The 16,808-nt window shown below is 47.0% G+C and overlaps 1 protein-coding gene across 11 annotated transcripts in view; it reads right to left on the bottom strand.

The window, feature by feature from the left end:
* GATAD2A (GATA zinc finger domain containing 2A) overlaps positions 1-16,808 on the bottom strand; it is an 84,227-nt gene that overhangs the window by 31,182 nt on the left and 36,237 nt on the right. For 5 of the 11 annotated variants that reach the window (XM_014601669.3, XM_019498984.2, XM_019498985.2 and 2 more), the window contains exons 2-3: positions 12,505-12,582; positions 849-1,120 (exon numbers count right to left, since the gene is read on the bottom strand). In XM_014601669.3, the coding sequence (XP_014457155.1) occupies positions 849-1,111 (263 nt within the window). In that variant the 5' untranslated portion in view covers positions 1,112-1,120; positions 12,505-12,582. Of the gene's footprint in view, positions 1-848; positions 1,121-1,624; positions 1,824-1,854; positions 1,879-4,347; positions 4,492-12,504; positions 12,583-16,808 lie in introns of those variants that run through there. The other 6 variants (XM_019498988.2, XM_059719693.1, XM_059719692.1 and 3 more) reach the window with 4 other exon arrangements.

The following is a 16,808-nucleotide window of genomic DNA, read 5'->3' as shown; positions in this document are numbered from 1 at the left end:
TCTGTAACCCAACTTTTGGGGGATGATTTTGAAAGCGCTGTTTCCATGTGCCGGGGTGTCTCCGTACTACATGTGGTTTGTATTTTTTTTTAAAAACAACCCTGATTAGTAAACCAAGAGCAATTTTGTTCCCAAAATGGCTGGTCACTTTGGATGTTTCCATTTTTAGGGAGTCAAACTTACTCCAAAAAACACCCCCTTCTTGGCCCCCCCCGAAAAGAGAACAGCAGGCACTTGCCTCCTTAAAACCCCCCCAAACAAAACCATACCCTTTGAAGGTGTTAGATTGGGCATGAAAAATGGAGGCACCTTAAACCATCAGCCCCTTTATAATAGGCTTTTCCCCCAACTTCTCTGAAGTCCCAGCAGTATGTGCACAAGGGCTAAGGTGCACCAAAACCACTCTCTCATGTATGGTCACAAGGACAGTTTAGCCCCTTCCTACGTCATTCATGCTTATGGGGTGCAAAGAGGCCTTACCATATGCGAGTGACCTCAAGTTAGCAGCACAGTACATACCCCATCTACATTCATGCCTTTACTCTCCACCGTATCTCCGCATTTAAATGGGTTCATTTCCCACGGAAGCTGCTATGAAGATGAAGCTGGGGAAAAATAAAGCAGCAGCTACTTTGAGACTATGCAGCACCGGCGGCTGGATCTGAGGAGGAATCCTGAAGCTACAACACAGCACCTCCTTCAGCGGTTTGCATGTGTATTTACGGCTTGCAGCCATCCCGCAGAGAAGCTTGGAGGTCTTTCCAAGTGTCTGCTCACCGAGCTTTTCAATTTTGGTGTGTGCATAACTCGAATAGTGAAGTGTGCTGGCAGCACCTGGTTACACTCACCTTTTCGAGGTACTCATGTCCACAGGCTCATCTCCCGTCTGCACCTCAACTTTAATGGTTGCTTTTACCTCCCCTCCTTTCAATAATCCTTGCACTTTTCCAGATCCAGGATCTGTCTTTATTTTCATGTCACCTTCAGTCTTTATATCTGCTCCCAACAGTCCTTTCTCCATTTTTATTTTTTTACTATCCACGTCATTTTGTGTTACTTCTCGTTCTAGCGCTCGCTTCTGACTTCGTGTCCTGCATGCTTCTTCTGTCATTGTGAGACTCTGGAAAAAAGGAGAGAGAAAAGTCAGTCAAATGCATTTTAAGGGATGGGGGAGCAATTAAAACAAAATCCAACCACCTTAATTTCTAAATAGGACAAAGTAGGGTGTTGTTGCACGTGAAGAGATCCGGAGAGGGTGCAATAAAGTGCTGCCAGTTTGCTCGCTCGCTCGCCCTATTGTAAGAGAACTTCAGACCCAGGTCTTACGGAGCCACGCAGCATTAGTGTAGTTGCACTTTTTAGTTTAAAGCAACTACAGCTGGAAGAAGCATGCCATAAAATGTCCTGCAGGATACCCAGGACTGTACAGACTCACGGCCGCAACAAAAGTTTGGGTGCTTCCCAAGAAAGTGGAATGCGTTTGCCTCACGTGCAAATAAAAAATAATTATATATTAAAAAAATCATCATCATCTGGACTAGACCTTTCTGGGATTTTCTCAGCACCTGTATCTGCTTGCAAGTCTCAGAAACCTGATGGTACGGGGGAAAAAGGACTACCACACCCTGAGTGAAGAGTGCCTTCCATATTTCCTGATACTCTGCCACTAGAGATCAAGACACTGCCATTGTAATATTCAAGTTGATAGTTTCTTCCCTCCTAATGAATGAGCCAGGCTTTTCCACTCGCTGCACAGGAAGTGCTTAACTCCTGCGGGATCGCACTTAACTCGTTGTGTGCCAAAGTCCCAGAAACTTTTGCTTTTCGGGTGAGCTTTGGCATTTCAGCCTGTACCTGCAGACACATATCTGATCCAAACAGCTGAGTCAGGGTTTGATCCCATGACATCACTGGGCTCCACATGACCCTTCCCAGGATTCAGTCGGAGAGACAAAGCACTTTCTCGAAAACCAGTCTGAACCGGTTCCAGACAACAAGCTGAAGTGTTGTTAACCCTCGCCGAGACACGACAGCAGCCGCAGGAGCAGGAGCAGCAGTGGCTGTCGGCGAGGCGGCTGCTGGCATTCCAGAGCACGAGTCCGGGAGAGCATCCCTGCTCTTAAAGGGACCGCGCTGCACTTGCACACGCCGCACGCGCCCGGGACGCTGCTCGTGCGCTCCCCCGACACCCCTGTCACTTCGGGAAAAGTTGTCTTAAAAAAAGGGGGAGAAAAAAAAAAAGATTTTTTTTTTTTTTTAACATTGAATTCAGAGGCAGGCCAAAAATGAGCGCAAATAGGAGTTGAACTTAAGTTTCCAACAGCTTTCTTGATAGGTTTGTGGACGTGTGTATGGGGGAGAACGGGGGGGGGGGGGGGAAAAAGGGCATTGGACCCATAATGCATCGCCGGCTCGGCTTTGCAGACTTGATGGGAACAGGAGCTGCAATCGCAGGCGAACCTGCAAGTTTTTTTGTGCAAAAGTTGGCACAGAAGTTCTTTGGCGTGCAATTGTTTAGAAAAATAATTAAGATAGTCAGGGGGAAACGTGGACCTTTGGCGTGCAATTGTTTAGAAAAAAAGGTAAAATAATTGGAAAAATGTGGTTCTTTGGCATGCAATTGTTTAGAAAAAAATCTAAGGTAGGTGGAAAAAAAGTGGTGTCTGCAATTGTGGCGTGGCAGGTGGGGAGGCCGGGTTTAAGCATTCAAATCCATGGGGGGTGGAAAAGTGCTTTTATAAAGGAGAACAGGCTGGGTTAATTTGGTGCTCGTGGAAGCGAGGGACTAACAGCACTGTCCAGGCAGCAAGCCAGGGGCTGTTGAGATTTTCTACATAGTTTAGCCAATACACCTCAGTCCTGACATGCAGCAGCCCCTGCTATTCCAGCCACGGGCCTCACCACGCTGCAGCTCGTACCTACGGCACCCCTACCCCGCTCATCGCAACGCCTCCGAGCGCTGCTCAGACGATAACAGGACACGATTTAGTGACGGGCAAACAGACTCAGTATTACCCAACCCCTTGGTGACCCATTTGAACCACCGCCTTTAAAGGTCCAGTCAATGACTCACTGAATCAGCCTCTTTACAGATTTTCCTTCCCCAGGATTAAAAATAATACATGCCAGCTTTCTTGGTGGGTGCTTTATTATTATTACTATTATTATTATTATATCATCATGATTAGGCAATTTTATAGTTTTTTATGCGGTTGCATATAAAGACTGCCCACCCCACAGGAAAGGGAATATGGCCTCAATTAAAACACTCCCGCTCAGTGGCTTCCCAACCCCTAGACTGATTCCCTTGGAAAATACCAGCTTTTATTTTTCTGCAGTCAAAAAAAAAAAGTGTGAAAACTAATACAGCAGGTTTCCCGTTGCAAAGCCCTCCGAAAGACCACAGCTGTGGATCTCTAACTCAAAAATCCCTGTTGCATCCTGTGCCTACTGCCTACCTCCCTCCCACGCCATGCATACCCCCTACCTTCCAGCTGCACCACGTGCCAGGCTCCCCTTTGCCCCCAGCCATGCCCCTGGGGTGCAGGCAGGCAGAGCGAAGCTCAGGCTAAGGAGTGGAGGGTGGGGGGCATGGCCTGGGGGGCCAAAGGGGAGCCTGGGCACTGGTGTAGCTTGGGGGGGCATACATGCAGGCTGTACTCAGCTAACATCCCAAGCAGTCCCATATTCCAGCCCGGCACGACTGCTTTCCCACCCCTTCCTCGGCCCCACACACACCACACGGATGGTTTTCCGGGGGTCTCCCGTGACCAGTGGGGTCTAGCTAGATGACAGCGATGAAATTCAACATCTGTAGCTACAATACGTCTACGTTAAAAAGCAGGTCCTAGGGTCTCCTCTCCCACATCATCGGCAGACTCACTCTCCTACGTGACCTCCAAGCGTTCGGTACCATGATGGGCAGAGGTCAGGGTGGGAATGCCTTGGTCTGAACGGTCACTCCCAGAGCCACGAGTGCGAACCAGCCCTGCAGCAGGTTAGAGCAAGGGTTGGGTTCAAAAGCTACGAAGGGGCCACTGAAGGTTTTAAGTAGAAAACAGCATAATGACCTGCCAGACACTGGGATGCAGACTTACAGCTCACGTATACATGACATGCACAAATTTGCACAGAGCAATGCAATGGTCCTTGAACTGAACAAAAAAAAAACCCAACCCACCAAAAACCCTCTTTTGGGTCATTTTCTGTACTAGCCTGTCAAAGACCAGGGTGCTTTTTTTCTCTGTTGGAAAAAGTGGCAATAGAAATGCTCCAAAAACCTAACAAAAAGTTCTCCCCCCCATCCTCCACCCCCGCAAAAAAAAAGCAAAACAGAAAAAGACAAACCTGGTTTGATTCAGCCAGTGTCTTTTCCCACAGGGCTGCGTATGACAAACTCCTATCCCACACTGCCCAGAACGCCTCCCATTTGCAAAGATGACAAAGGGATGGGAGATGCTGGAACAATTATCTGTTCGCTTTCCTTTGCCACTGTAGGGGAAAGTTACAGAACAGGAAAAAGTTGGTAAGTTCCAGTTAAAGATTTGGGAAATTCATTCTTTCAGGCCAATTTTTCCAGATGTGCAGTCCAGCCCAGAACGGCCAGATTCCTGGTAACAGGTCTGCAATGATCTCCAAATAGATTAAGTCCTGCAAAATGTGAACTAAAAACCAAAACTACATGACACCCCCAAACAAAGCAACAACACGACATGCAGCGGCAGAGCGCCCAGTAAAGGTATGCCATGATCGCACCATTGAATACCTGGGTCCGCAGTCGGGAGACTTGGCCAGAGCTCACCTCCAGCAACTACGCTTCCCAGGTGACAGGCAAAACCCACCCTGGTGACAGCCCATTTCAAACGGAGGATTTCAGATTTACACTACCTGAAAACAGGCATCACACCCCCGCACCCCAAAACCTTAAAGCTGCTAGGCAGCAAGTCATGCTGCTTTTGTATGCTATACAATTGTCAGACAAGGTTGTCTCTTATCAGACCAACTAAATAGCTGGAAAAAATTGTTCTCTGGATACAAACACCCTTCTTCAGGCAGCAGGATCCCAAATGTAGACTCTCCCTCTGCCTGAAGAAGGGTGTTTGTGCCCAAAAGCTTGCAAAGAACAATTGTTCCAAGTATGTAGTTGGTCTAATAAAAGATATTGCACCTACCCAAAGAACCATGTCTGCCTAGGTCTTGAGACCAACGCGGCTACACCCAGCACCCCGACCCACGGGTGTTATAGCATTTTCACTGCTAGTTTAGCGAGTTGTAAACGAGGAGTGTGGGATCAACACAGTGCCCAACGCTGGGAGAGGACAGGGATGGAAAGACACTTTCTGAAGCATCAAAGGATTCCTTGGGCCAGATGCTCTTGGAAAAACCTATTCAAAAAGTGAAGTAACCAGTCCACGCAAGGAGTTGGGCCAAAGCAGCAGCTGGATGTACATGTTAGGAGTATGCTGAAACCAAAAGGGTGAGGAAGGGATAACAACTGGGGCTGAAGATGGAAGAGGAGGCTGTTTACAGATTGTCACAAAAAGTCAAAGCAGAAATCCGTCTCTCCCGCCACAAAGCGCGGATCCTTTTGGAAACATGCTGTCCTGTCGACCGCCCGTCTACACTCATGATCCCACAGACCATGTCCTCTCCCACTCGGGAGTCAGAACATCTCCGTAGCAAGCAGAGCAACTGCTTCATGGCAACGTATAAGAAAGTACTTAGTGTGTTTCTAGCTGTCTTTTAGTGCACTTCAGCAGCTAGAAATAAGGAGTGGCCAGCGATATGGGAGCAGGCAACGACCCGCTGACCACCAGAAAGCACTCGGCAGCTCTTCCAAGACTTACTGGCTACAGCTGGGGAACAGCCGAGCTAACCTTGTGCAACTCTGCTCGTAATCAAACTTTAAACGATGATTTTGCAAAAGCTAGAAAAAAAGTCCACGCGCATCCACTGAAGCCGAGGGCATACAGGGAGCAAAACAAGGGCCGAGAGTGACTGACACTTCCCCTGGCTACCTTACCTTGAACGTCTGAATTCATACTTTAGCACTGGGGATTTCAGGTAGGGTCTAACAAGGATCTCTTCTGTATAATCCCAGCACAAAAGTGGTGGTGCCAATAGCTAGAATATGCCGAACATCCCAAATATCGGGAGACTCCCACTACGAACAAATACAAGGAAAGATGTATGCAAGGAAGGTCGGGATGCAGCTAACAGCATTGAAGCAATCTGGCAGTTCACAGGGAACATTTATTTGTGCTCAGGACAAAGTATTTTCTCCAGTTGCAGATTGGGAAGTATTTCAGAAATCATGATTCAGGAAGGTTCAGATTTAAGATCGGGAAGAGTCTGGCATACGTCCTCTCCCTCCCCTCTTGTACCACTGATTCAAGGACACTTTTAAGCCCATGAAAAATTATATTTAGGGGTCCAGAATAATAAGCCCAAGGCTAAAATTCATATGGTCAAAATCTGATCATACAATGAAGCGCACCGACAAACCAGAAGCAATCCTAGCTTTCTGTTTTCATTTATTAGAGAGAAGCCTGGTAATGTAATATTTATAGCTGAGGACGAGCTTCTTTACAAGCCCTCCTTTCCAGACGTACGCAACCTAAAGCGTCGTTCTGGAGCCAAAATGCATTGTCCTGTCAACCCAAAAATAAAACTCTGGATCTTCACTGTTAAGAGCTCCTTCGGTTGATCCTGTAACATCAGCCTGGAGGATGAAGGCGACTGGGGGGGAGCTTAAAAGGCTCAGAAGCCTTGCTGAAATTACTCGTTTTCACTTTGGTTTAACTTTCCCCTAGATTTAACCTCAAAGACCAAAGTTTTGATACGGCAGAAGAGGTGTTTACTGTAGGAACCATCACTGAATCCAACATGGATGTATAATCATCCTTAAAATGTTCACAGATGCAATATAGTTTTAAGCCTGCGTTTAATACCATTCAAACCCTTTTCATTGTGAGCCAGGTTTGCAAGAGCTGGAGTGACCTGTTCTCAGTGGAGAGCAATGCGTTTGAGATCCCATTATTTGAGTGGGGAGAAAAAGGATCCACGTGTTTCTGATGCTATTAAGGGGGGGGGGGGGATTTTTCTGTTTCGGCTGGGGATGAGGATATTAAGAAAGCTAGTTAAGGAAGATGGTGCAGAAAAACTAAATTGAGATCATCACTGATACCAGTGTACGTCCACAGCATACAACAGGACCAGGTTCAGAAAAATAGGAAGTTAGTTTTCAACCTGCAGAGGCCTGGGAAAGCATTACCCTTTGCCTGACAAGGAAGTATGAAAAAAACCGAAACCTACAGCGCGTTGCCTACCTTGCCCTTTGAGCACTGCCGTTTCCCCGAAGCGACCCGGGCGTCTATCAGCGCACAGGAGCAAGAAGGCAAGACTAAAAGGAGCAGAGAGGGAAGGACGCCGAAGGAAGCCGGGTTCACAATAGATGCTTGTGAAGTTGCAACGACATACTGCTTTTAGAAGTATTTATCTGAACACGCCGCTGCTTTACTTCACTCCCGCGTGCCAGTAAAATGGCTAGACAAGCGAGCTGCTCAATGAAATCTCTCAGAGGATTTGAAATTGTGCATATATCATAATCATTGTGTACCAACATGACACCAGCGACTGATGATTTGAACAGCGGGTCATAAGTGTAGATAACACACACGCCCATGATCTAAAACCCGTTGGCATTTTTAAGGATTTCTTTGTGCTGTTACAGGTGCGATGCCTTCCAGCCTTTCCTCCAGCCCTCATCTCGTGCAGGGGCCAGCCTTGCCCCTCTGGACTCCTGCAGCTGGAGGCACATCTCGGAGACGCCTAATCATTTGCACATCCACCACGTTAGCCATAGGACAGTCTCTCCTGCAAGTGTTGCCTTCATAAAATGCCCCAACTTACCCAGGTGTGTAAAAGGGAAAACCAGTTCTCAGGGGGGAAAATGATGAAACCATAAGACAGCCAGATCCTGGCAATGCGGACTCTACAACTTCTCAAATGAGAACAACGTCCCGATCGGGATCTGAAGGAGGCCGGGCTGGTTTTTAAAACACGCGTATAGTACAAGCCAAGTCGAGTGGAATTTACTCCTTCTGATGGTCAACACAAGGAAGTTTCCCATCCGTGCACGGGCCCCATCCCTGGAGACGTTTCAGGGGCAAGCGGGAGAAAAGAAGCAAGGTCAAGGTGTGCGCAGGTTTCCATTCCCAAATGCAAGCGTTCAAGGGTGACTACGTGGCCTTAGTGGTTCCTAAAAGGAAGTAGTCATCGATGAAAACGAATGAATGGACTTTGCATTTCGTCACTGACCCCAGACCCAAATCTGGCAAGACCCTGGACTCAAAGCCGGCAAGCTCGTCCTCTGGAGTGCATCCCACAAGACCAAAGTTTACCAAAGAGGGCAGCATCCTGACCCCCCCCACACACACTCACACACACATTTCCTAGGGAAACCAGAACAGCAGCGAGGCAGACCACTATTTTTTTTTTTTTTTTAATTTCCAGGGAAAGTGAACAGCAATGTCAAAAAAAGAAAGAAAAGAAAAGAACCACATTAAGTTAATTTTCAGACATGGTAAAAAAAGAGGAAAAAAAAGCCCAAAGCCAAATTGCTGGCCACAGGATGACTTGGCTTATTTTTTTAATTTAAAATGCATTTAAGAACCATTAAAAAAAAAAATTCAGATTAGGATTTTTTTTTTTTTTAAATCTCTCAGTCCATCCTGGCCGGGAACAGCATCCTGGTCATTTATAGCATAGAAACAGCAGTGTGTGGACGCAGCCAGGTAACTGAAAACCAGTCCTTATTTTATCAGCTCGGGAGCAAGGAAAAAAAGTAGTAGCTAAAGGCCAGCTGCTGAGCCCTATGCCATGAGGACGAGAACGGCCACCTCGAAAAACTCAAAACCCACAAAGAATTAAACATGTGAAGTTGTTCTTGCATGGGAGTGACAAAAGCCAAAGCACGGGGGAGCAGGCCATTTGCTCCTCTTAATTAAAATAAGAGCAATCCTGATACTACTAATAATCAATGCATGGTTAGTGGGGAAGAGCAAGCCTGAGTTGCCAGCAGCAGGCAGCTGAGTGTGAGGCATGCAGCGCACAAAGGGTTAAGCCCTGCCATTTTGGTGCCATTCACTGATATGTCCATTAAGGGTGTTACATAACAAAATGGCAGACCTTAACCCTTTGTGCCCCGTGCTCCCAGCATGCCTGAGCCCAGTGTGAGCACACCAGTCTGCTCAGGGAATTGCTGCACCTTTTGCACTAGGAATTGTGATAGCTTTCAGGGCAGGCTAAATGAGCTGGTTTAGGCTCATTAAAGTCCTTGCAAGTAAAAAAAACAAAACCAAACCCCCAAAATAAAACAACTCGGGAAGTTGCCATGCACATTCGATGCATTAAAAAAGGGAAGAGAAGAAAAGTTGCCACCAGTTTGGTAGCAAAGTAGAAAACCTGCAGGTAGCAATTCGGTTTCAAGAATGGCAGACAACGCTGCAGTGACGCCGGCCCGGCCAATTAGCGGAAGGAAAGCGAGCTGCAGGGTTGCATGCTTTTTAGGGCAGAATTCAGACCAAAGCTTCGCGACAGTAACCTCACTGCTAATCTTATAGCTTTATTTTTGGAGCAAGCATCTATGATAATCCAGCCATTCCATACCTTGCTTTTCTCTATTTTCAGAACTGGTTTTAGAGTTTCATCGGGGTGATTAGGCAACATGACGCAGACTGCTAATAAGCACTCACCGTGTACCCAGATATGAAGCAATTCAGCAGATGATTTAAACAAGTAAAACAAACCCCCAAACCCTCCCAAAAACCGATAAAAGTTCTCAGACACACTAAGTACTATCTTCCCAAATCAAGATCAGAGCTTCAGCTGTATAATTTCTATCCACTAGCGGTAATGAAACCTATACAGTAAAACCCCTGAAGAATTCACAATACCACAACCCGCATTCCCATTCTGTTCTCCATATTGCACTGGCACGTCCTCCCCAAAACTCAAACAGTATATTGAAAACACAGCTTGGTTTCACGTCCGGGAGAAGCAGTTATACTCTACCGAGAGTTTAGGTATGGAATTACTGCTAACAGAAAACGATTTCTTCTGTTTTTTGCATCTTTATCAGACATAAAGCAATTTTTCTGCATTTCAACTGAAGAATCCATCTGATACCTGCTAAACCATATGTTAACTTTAGGAAGTGCCTTGATAGTCCACATATCCAGTTTTCAACTCGCATCATTAAGACGCATTTCTCCAAGACGTTTTGAAGAGACATCCTATCAACACTCAACCAATTTTAAACACACACTCAAAAGGCTCTGGCACGCTCACACGGACTCCTTGGTTTGGGTCCGAATGAGCCGAGGGGTTTTCCTACGTTGACACAGCGATTCATACTTATGATTTTCAGGTCACGGACTGTTTCTCTGTTTGGTAAAAGCACCTCGGACAAGCTCACCGCTCCATACATGATGCCGAGGAGAATGTTATATCTGTAGTTAAAAATCAAACAGCACGGGAAGCTGGAAACAGGAGCGTGCAGAAAGCAACTTCATCAAAGAAGATCTCACCGCCAACCATCTAGCAGACATCGTCATGTTCAGCCAAATTGTGCAAGGTGGGGGGGATGCAAGGGATAAAAAGCAAAGGCACCAAAACTCAATCTGTGCTATAGCAGGTACTGTAAGAGAGAGATTACATTGCCCAGTTTGTGTCAATGGATTACCCTTTTCCTCTTTCACAAGCGGAAGCTGAGGAATTCCCTACCGGTATCTTTTAACGACCAAAGAGAACAAGTTACAAACATTGCGGTTTTCGGAACAGTTGGGTTTTTGCTTCTTTAAGAAATTATGCTCAAAGTTTCGTGCTTTGAAAAGGTCCGTGTCAAAAAAAAGTGTGTCAAATGTTTTCCTACAACGTTAAACTCACACTTCCCTATTGGAGAAGCACACCATCAGGAGAGCGCATTATGGCCATCCATTCACTTTATGGGAGATCAAAGCAATTAGCATCTCAACAGACTCTTGCAGGAGTAGGCAAACATAGCACAAGTGCCAGGGCAAAAGTGGAGTCAAAGTATTAGTACAAAATCAACGTGCTAGCATGCTGTGGTTTAGACTATGAGAGTGTGGGAATTAACCTGTCGGTGCAGCAGATTTCTCTGCATATGTGAATTGTGCCTGACCCAAGCACACAGCGTTAGTAGCACCGAGGACTCTGTGGCAGGTAACATATTTCGGGCTCATCGCAAGCCCACTATTTATTATAAAGTTTGTGCGTTTAAGACCTCGTAGGAGATGCACATGAAGACAGAAAGGAGAGGGCGTGCAGACACCTGGGAAAAGGGCTGCCTTCATGGGAGATTCCTCCAAGATTTGGCAGCTGGAGGTGGCAGGGGGAAATCACATCATGTGAATTGTTAGCTTGCTTGTACCATCACGTTGGCTTTAAAATTGGCTTTGGTACAAAGCTAAAGTCACTGGAAATATGAGAATGATCTTTATTTTACAAATGACAGCATCTGGCATGTGCTTGGTTGAACTGGGAACAGAACGATCTGTAATGCACCTGCAGTCAGGTGTGAGAACAAAATCCCTGAAACTTGTTTTGTTAAGATGACAGGTCTCAGCCATTTTACACCTAGCAATAGCCTGAGTGGCTACCGTTTGCCCTGGTAACCGAGAGCCGAGGATTACATTCTCTAACAAAAACAGGCCCTGTTGCTAACTCCAACAGCATGAAGTAGTTCACAAGAAATCAAAGTCCCAGGTTTCATAACCAGAATCACCAACACCTTAGACATGGCAAAACCGGACTGGGGAACAAGCGTCAAATGGAAAGATCTTAAAGACAACGTCTCCATTTCAAACCCGAACTCCTGCACAAAGAAGAGTAATTGCTGAACAGGACTCTATAACCTCAAATAATTTAACATGAACTAAATAAAAGGCGGGGAATGCCCCGAATAACAAATCCAAATGTTTCAACGACCCGCTCAGAGCTACAGAGCCAAGTCACCGGCAGAGCTAAGAGCCCAGAAGTCCTACTGTGTCTTCTTTCATCCTAGATCAGTTATTCTGAGCAAAATCCATCAAGACTGGGGCGCGGAGGTTTTTGTGCTTGTTTTCCCGTTGCTCATGCTACTAGTACATGAATATGCTGTGCAGCTGCAGCGGTTTGTCCAAGTGGAAGAAGCAGAAACGGACAAATCACTGAAACTTCAGTTTGTCCAAAAGAGATATTCATTCCTCTACCATGGAGAGGGGACAGCTAGAGAGATAGGATATCCGTGTGGTCATGGCACTGGACTGGGAAGAGCCTGATCCAGCGCTTAGTTCTGCAGCCCTTTGTCACCCGGGACAAGTCGCTTAAAACTTTGTGTGTCTAATGGGGAACCGAGACGCACAGAATTTAACACCCCTGTGAAGTGGACAATATTTGAGAGGTGCTTGGGGAAAACTCGCTGTACAATAAAAAACCTCCTACCTGTCAGAGAAGTTCATGGGGTCCAAAGGGAGTCTTCTCCGGCAGTCCTGGCTGGCAAGTATGACTGCAGTAAGGAACCTGGAAGGAAGAAGAAGTATTTTAGTGCATGCTGGATGAGGTGTACTGTAAATGGTTTTTTGAGGAGACCCCACCAGAAATATATGTTTTTCCCTTGAAAGGTATTATTTTCATTCCTGTAAGCCGATGAGAAAGTACGTAGTGGGTGCATCTACACAAGACGCTACAAGTACAGCAGACCAATTCTACTGTGCATTAGCACGTCACCGTGAAAGCGGTGCTAATGCACTAGTGCGCAGCAGAATTAGTCCACTGCGCATTAATGTCACGTACGAGGCATGCGCCAGCACGGATTACGGCGCAGTTAGTACCCACTATTACAGATACTAAACTTAATGTGCTGCAATCACAGCACATTCATGCACATGTAGACATGCCCAGTGCTGGCTACTGCACGCTTGAAACAAAGGACCCAAAAACATGCTTATCGGCTTTTATCTTTCTAATTCTAAGTGGCGAAGTGTTAACCCCTCTGCATACAGCTAACTGCAAGCAATAAGAGATGGTCATAAAGCGGGTCGCGATTCCCAGATTTGGCCATCTCGATCCAGGCGTTACAGAACAGGGAAGCAAAAATATCCAACCCGTTCCCACATTAGTTTCTAAACGTGGAGAATGACACGTCTTGTTTTTTCGAGCGCAGATGCAACGTCGATACTATGCTCAGATCAATCTAGTAGTCAACGTTCTCATACAGAGTTGGACGCCGCTTGATTTCTTGCCACGTCCTGCAGAAACGGCAGCGCGACGTTGGGTTAACAGTCCAGCACGCAGCCCAAATGTTTTCGACAATCCTGCTCCATCCAAACACCTGTTGCACTTGGAAGCGGTCCTGGTTCCTGACCAGCCGTTTCCCCGAGGTGCAAGAGCCAGCGCGTGAAAGACACACCAGCGACGACCAGCACAACGGGAGCCGTTGTGGAGACGTTCTGCAGCTGTGTCGCAATCCAGCCGCTCGCCCTCCCTTTGGCTAATCCAGCACGGCAATTCGGAGGGGGGTAAGGGTGAGAAGATCGGCATTAGACCATAGGGGCTCCCTTTTTTCAAGGAGTCTCGTTCTGTCTTCAGAAAGGGCCCACAGCACATCCCTCCAACCACTGGCACGGGCACCGCAAAAAAGACAATAAATGATTTCAAGGTTTCCAGCTGCTTTCAGCTGTTCTTGTAGCCAATGAGCCAGTGGGGACACAGGACCAGTGTTTTAATAGCCAAGACAAGCAAGAAGGAGGCAGCCAGCACAGCAATACTTGCCCAGTGGGCTCCCAGGCGCTTGAGCCCACTGAGGCCTGTGACACGAAAGTGGCTGCAAATGACACAAGAGTCCCTTGGCAGACAGAGTCCGTTGGGTCGATGCGATATCTTTTATTAGACCAACTCAATAGTTGGAAAAAATTGTTCTTTGCACGCTTTCAGGCACAAGCGCCCTTCCTCAGGCATAGGGAGACTGCTGGTGTCGCACTGTCCACGGCAGAAAAGCAGCTAATTTTCCGTCCCATAACAAGAGCTCCTTAGATTTTAAGGAATTTCTTGATGACAAAACAAAAGGGAAGGGAGCCTGGACTTAACCGCACAGCTTTCTGTGGCTTGATGAGCCCAAGGACAGGCTCTCTCTCTCGGCTCTCCCCGCCACGGTTCACGCAACTGCAAGACCGGAAGCAAAATTTGCTAATGTAATCTTGCACGGCTCACCTGACTTCACATCCGAAAACAGATGCAGGTTATCTGCGACTAGTCACGTTGGGCACCATGGCCAGCTCGCCGGGGGAGTTTCCACTGTATCGCATACAAACCAGACCGAAGGGGGCGGGGGGACGACTTCTTACAGACGCTTCCTCATCTCGGAGAAAAGATAAAATGCTAGCTCATGCTCCTTTCGGCGGGCTCGTGTTTCCAGAACAGTAGCAGGCCTGACATTAATGCGTTCCCTACTAACTTGAGTGGAGCCTGCTAATGGGAAGGCAATACCGGTCAGTCAATCAGGAGCGAGCGAGCGAGCGGGGAGATATGCAAGGTGGGAAGGGTCAAAGACGACACTAGCGTCTTGTATTGCACTCCTCCCCCTCCAAACTACCGTTTAAAAAAGAATTAGCCATGTAAAACCAGCAAAAAATGAATGTTTTCTCCCAAGACCTTAAATGCCACGGGATCCCCCCAATCCAACGCAAACATCCCCTACCAAGTTCTGTAAAGGCAATTCCTTCCAGAATCCGCCTGGCCCTATCTGAACGGTGTCGCAGTAGTCTTTTTTTAGAAATATATATAGCATCCTTCACATAGTACGAGTCCGTCATCTAATAAAAGAAAAGGACAGTTTATAAAGCATAACAAACCGATACCCACTTTTCAGTGGGGGGGGGGGGGGGAAGGCAATGGTTGCAACCACGTGCACCTAAATGATGAGAGTTGAAGCAAAACTTCCTCCCCTCGTGAACGCACAGCTCGAGTCCGTGAAGTACGCAGTACAAAACTCAGAAGATAAATCAGCAAATTCAGGCAGGAGAACAGCACAAGAGCGCAGCATGCACACAGGCGCTGCGCTGGTATCAGTTCCCAAAGCGAAGCACATCGATATTTGACTGGAGGTGGAGCATGATAATTGAGGCACGTCTTACGCCAAGACAACTCCTTGGAAGCTCGGCTGCTCATTTTTGCTAAGCCACCAAGATCTCTGAGTCATTTCCCTCCTCAAAAGCTCCAGACCCATTTTCTTCTGTCCCGGCTGCTCCCTGGATTCGAAAGCTTCTCTCCGACGGTATGAAAAGAAACGCCCGCTTCTGCACAGACCCTACCCGCAGACGTCATTAGTCTATGAGCAAATGAGCTGTCCCCAGGGGTCCCCAGCCTCGAAAACCCAAGCTTGGTGCTTAGCAATTGCTTTAATAATTGGGGAGGGAGCGTGTGTGCGTGGGATGGGGGTGCATACCCGTACAGACACGCGTACAGTTTAAGCCGCCAGCTATGGAAGCACAGCTAGAAATCCCTGTCTATATGGACAGGCATTTATTCGTTTCTGGGACCTGATTGACCATCTAAAGGGCAGACCCTTACTAAGTATAGCTCATCCTATTAGTCCGATGCTTTTCTAATTAGTGGCCAATTGAAAATCATTGCTAGCATGCCACTTCCGAGGTTTCAGCAATGCTGTACCAAATACAGGGAAATCAGACGCCTTGGGAGATTTTAAAGTATCCCATGCTGCTTCCCAAGCATCTGCCTCGGATGGCAACAAACATCTGTTTGGCATTCAAAAAACTACACACAGGACCACACGACACGGACACAGAAAGAGCCTTGAAGTATGGTAACAGCAGTTGTTCATTTGCGAAGGACAGGGAGCTACAATTTGTCGCAAGGCAACAGAAATTCGTTTTATTCCCAACTCAGCACCAGGAAACATCGCACGAAATGGGGTTTCACAGCACACGCCGGTGGATGCGGTCTCACTTTTAGTGCAAATCCACTCACGGTTCGTCCCAGGAAGAAACACAGCATTATCATCTCTTTTAAAGAGATCGGACCCTGCTGCACTGAGTCTTCATTGCAAGAAGCAAAAACCACCCGAGTATCAGAGAATTGCACGGGGAGGTGAGCAACCTAGGTCCAGGTCCCAACCCACCCAGTGGAAGCATGGTTTTCCCAGGATCTGATTCACATTGCCAGTCCTCCAACTCTGGTGTCTTTTGTCACCAAACTCCCATCCCGCAGGCATGGTGAACCTCGGTTTCTTCTCGCTAGGACCCTAAAAAAGCACAGTTTAGCAGCTTCACTGCTGCGTGGCGCACCTAATACACGGGACAGACAGAAAGCCTCACTCCAATCCACAGGCACGCTGAAGTTTCCACCGAAATGTCAAGGGAAAGCTGGCACGGGAGTGTCCAGGGAGGTTCACAGCGGTCTATGATCTAATTCTGGCTTTCACAAAGGGTCCCTCCCTCTCAAAGTCTCGGGTGAATCTGTAAACTATTTTGTGGCTCAGATGCCCCCAATCCGCTCAGCTCTAAAAATGAGAATGATACCCCTCGGCAACATGCTGCAAGTCAATTCATTAAAATTCATTTTTTTTAATTTTGGAAGAAGAACTACTGTAGAATTTAGTGGGTGCGTCTACATGTGCATTAGCCTAATTTCACGCGCATTAAGGGTGCGTGTCTACACGTGCGCACTTTAAATGCACGTTAAAAAAGGGGAATTTATAGGCTAACTCTGCCTGAATTTAATACTTGCAA

This window comes from Alligator mississippiensis, chromosome 16 (genome assembly GCF_030867095.1).
Source record: "Alligator mississippiensis isolate rAllMis1 chromosome 16, rAllMis1, whole genome shotgun sequence".
NCBI classification, from domain to species: Eukaryota; Metazoa; Chordata; order Crocodylia; family Alligatoridae; genus Alligator; species Alligator mississippiensis.
Note: the sequence above shows the minus strand (reverse complement) of the source record. Positions and strands in the feature narration are given on the sequence as shown.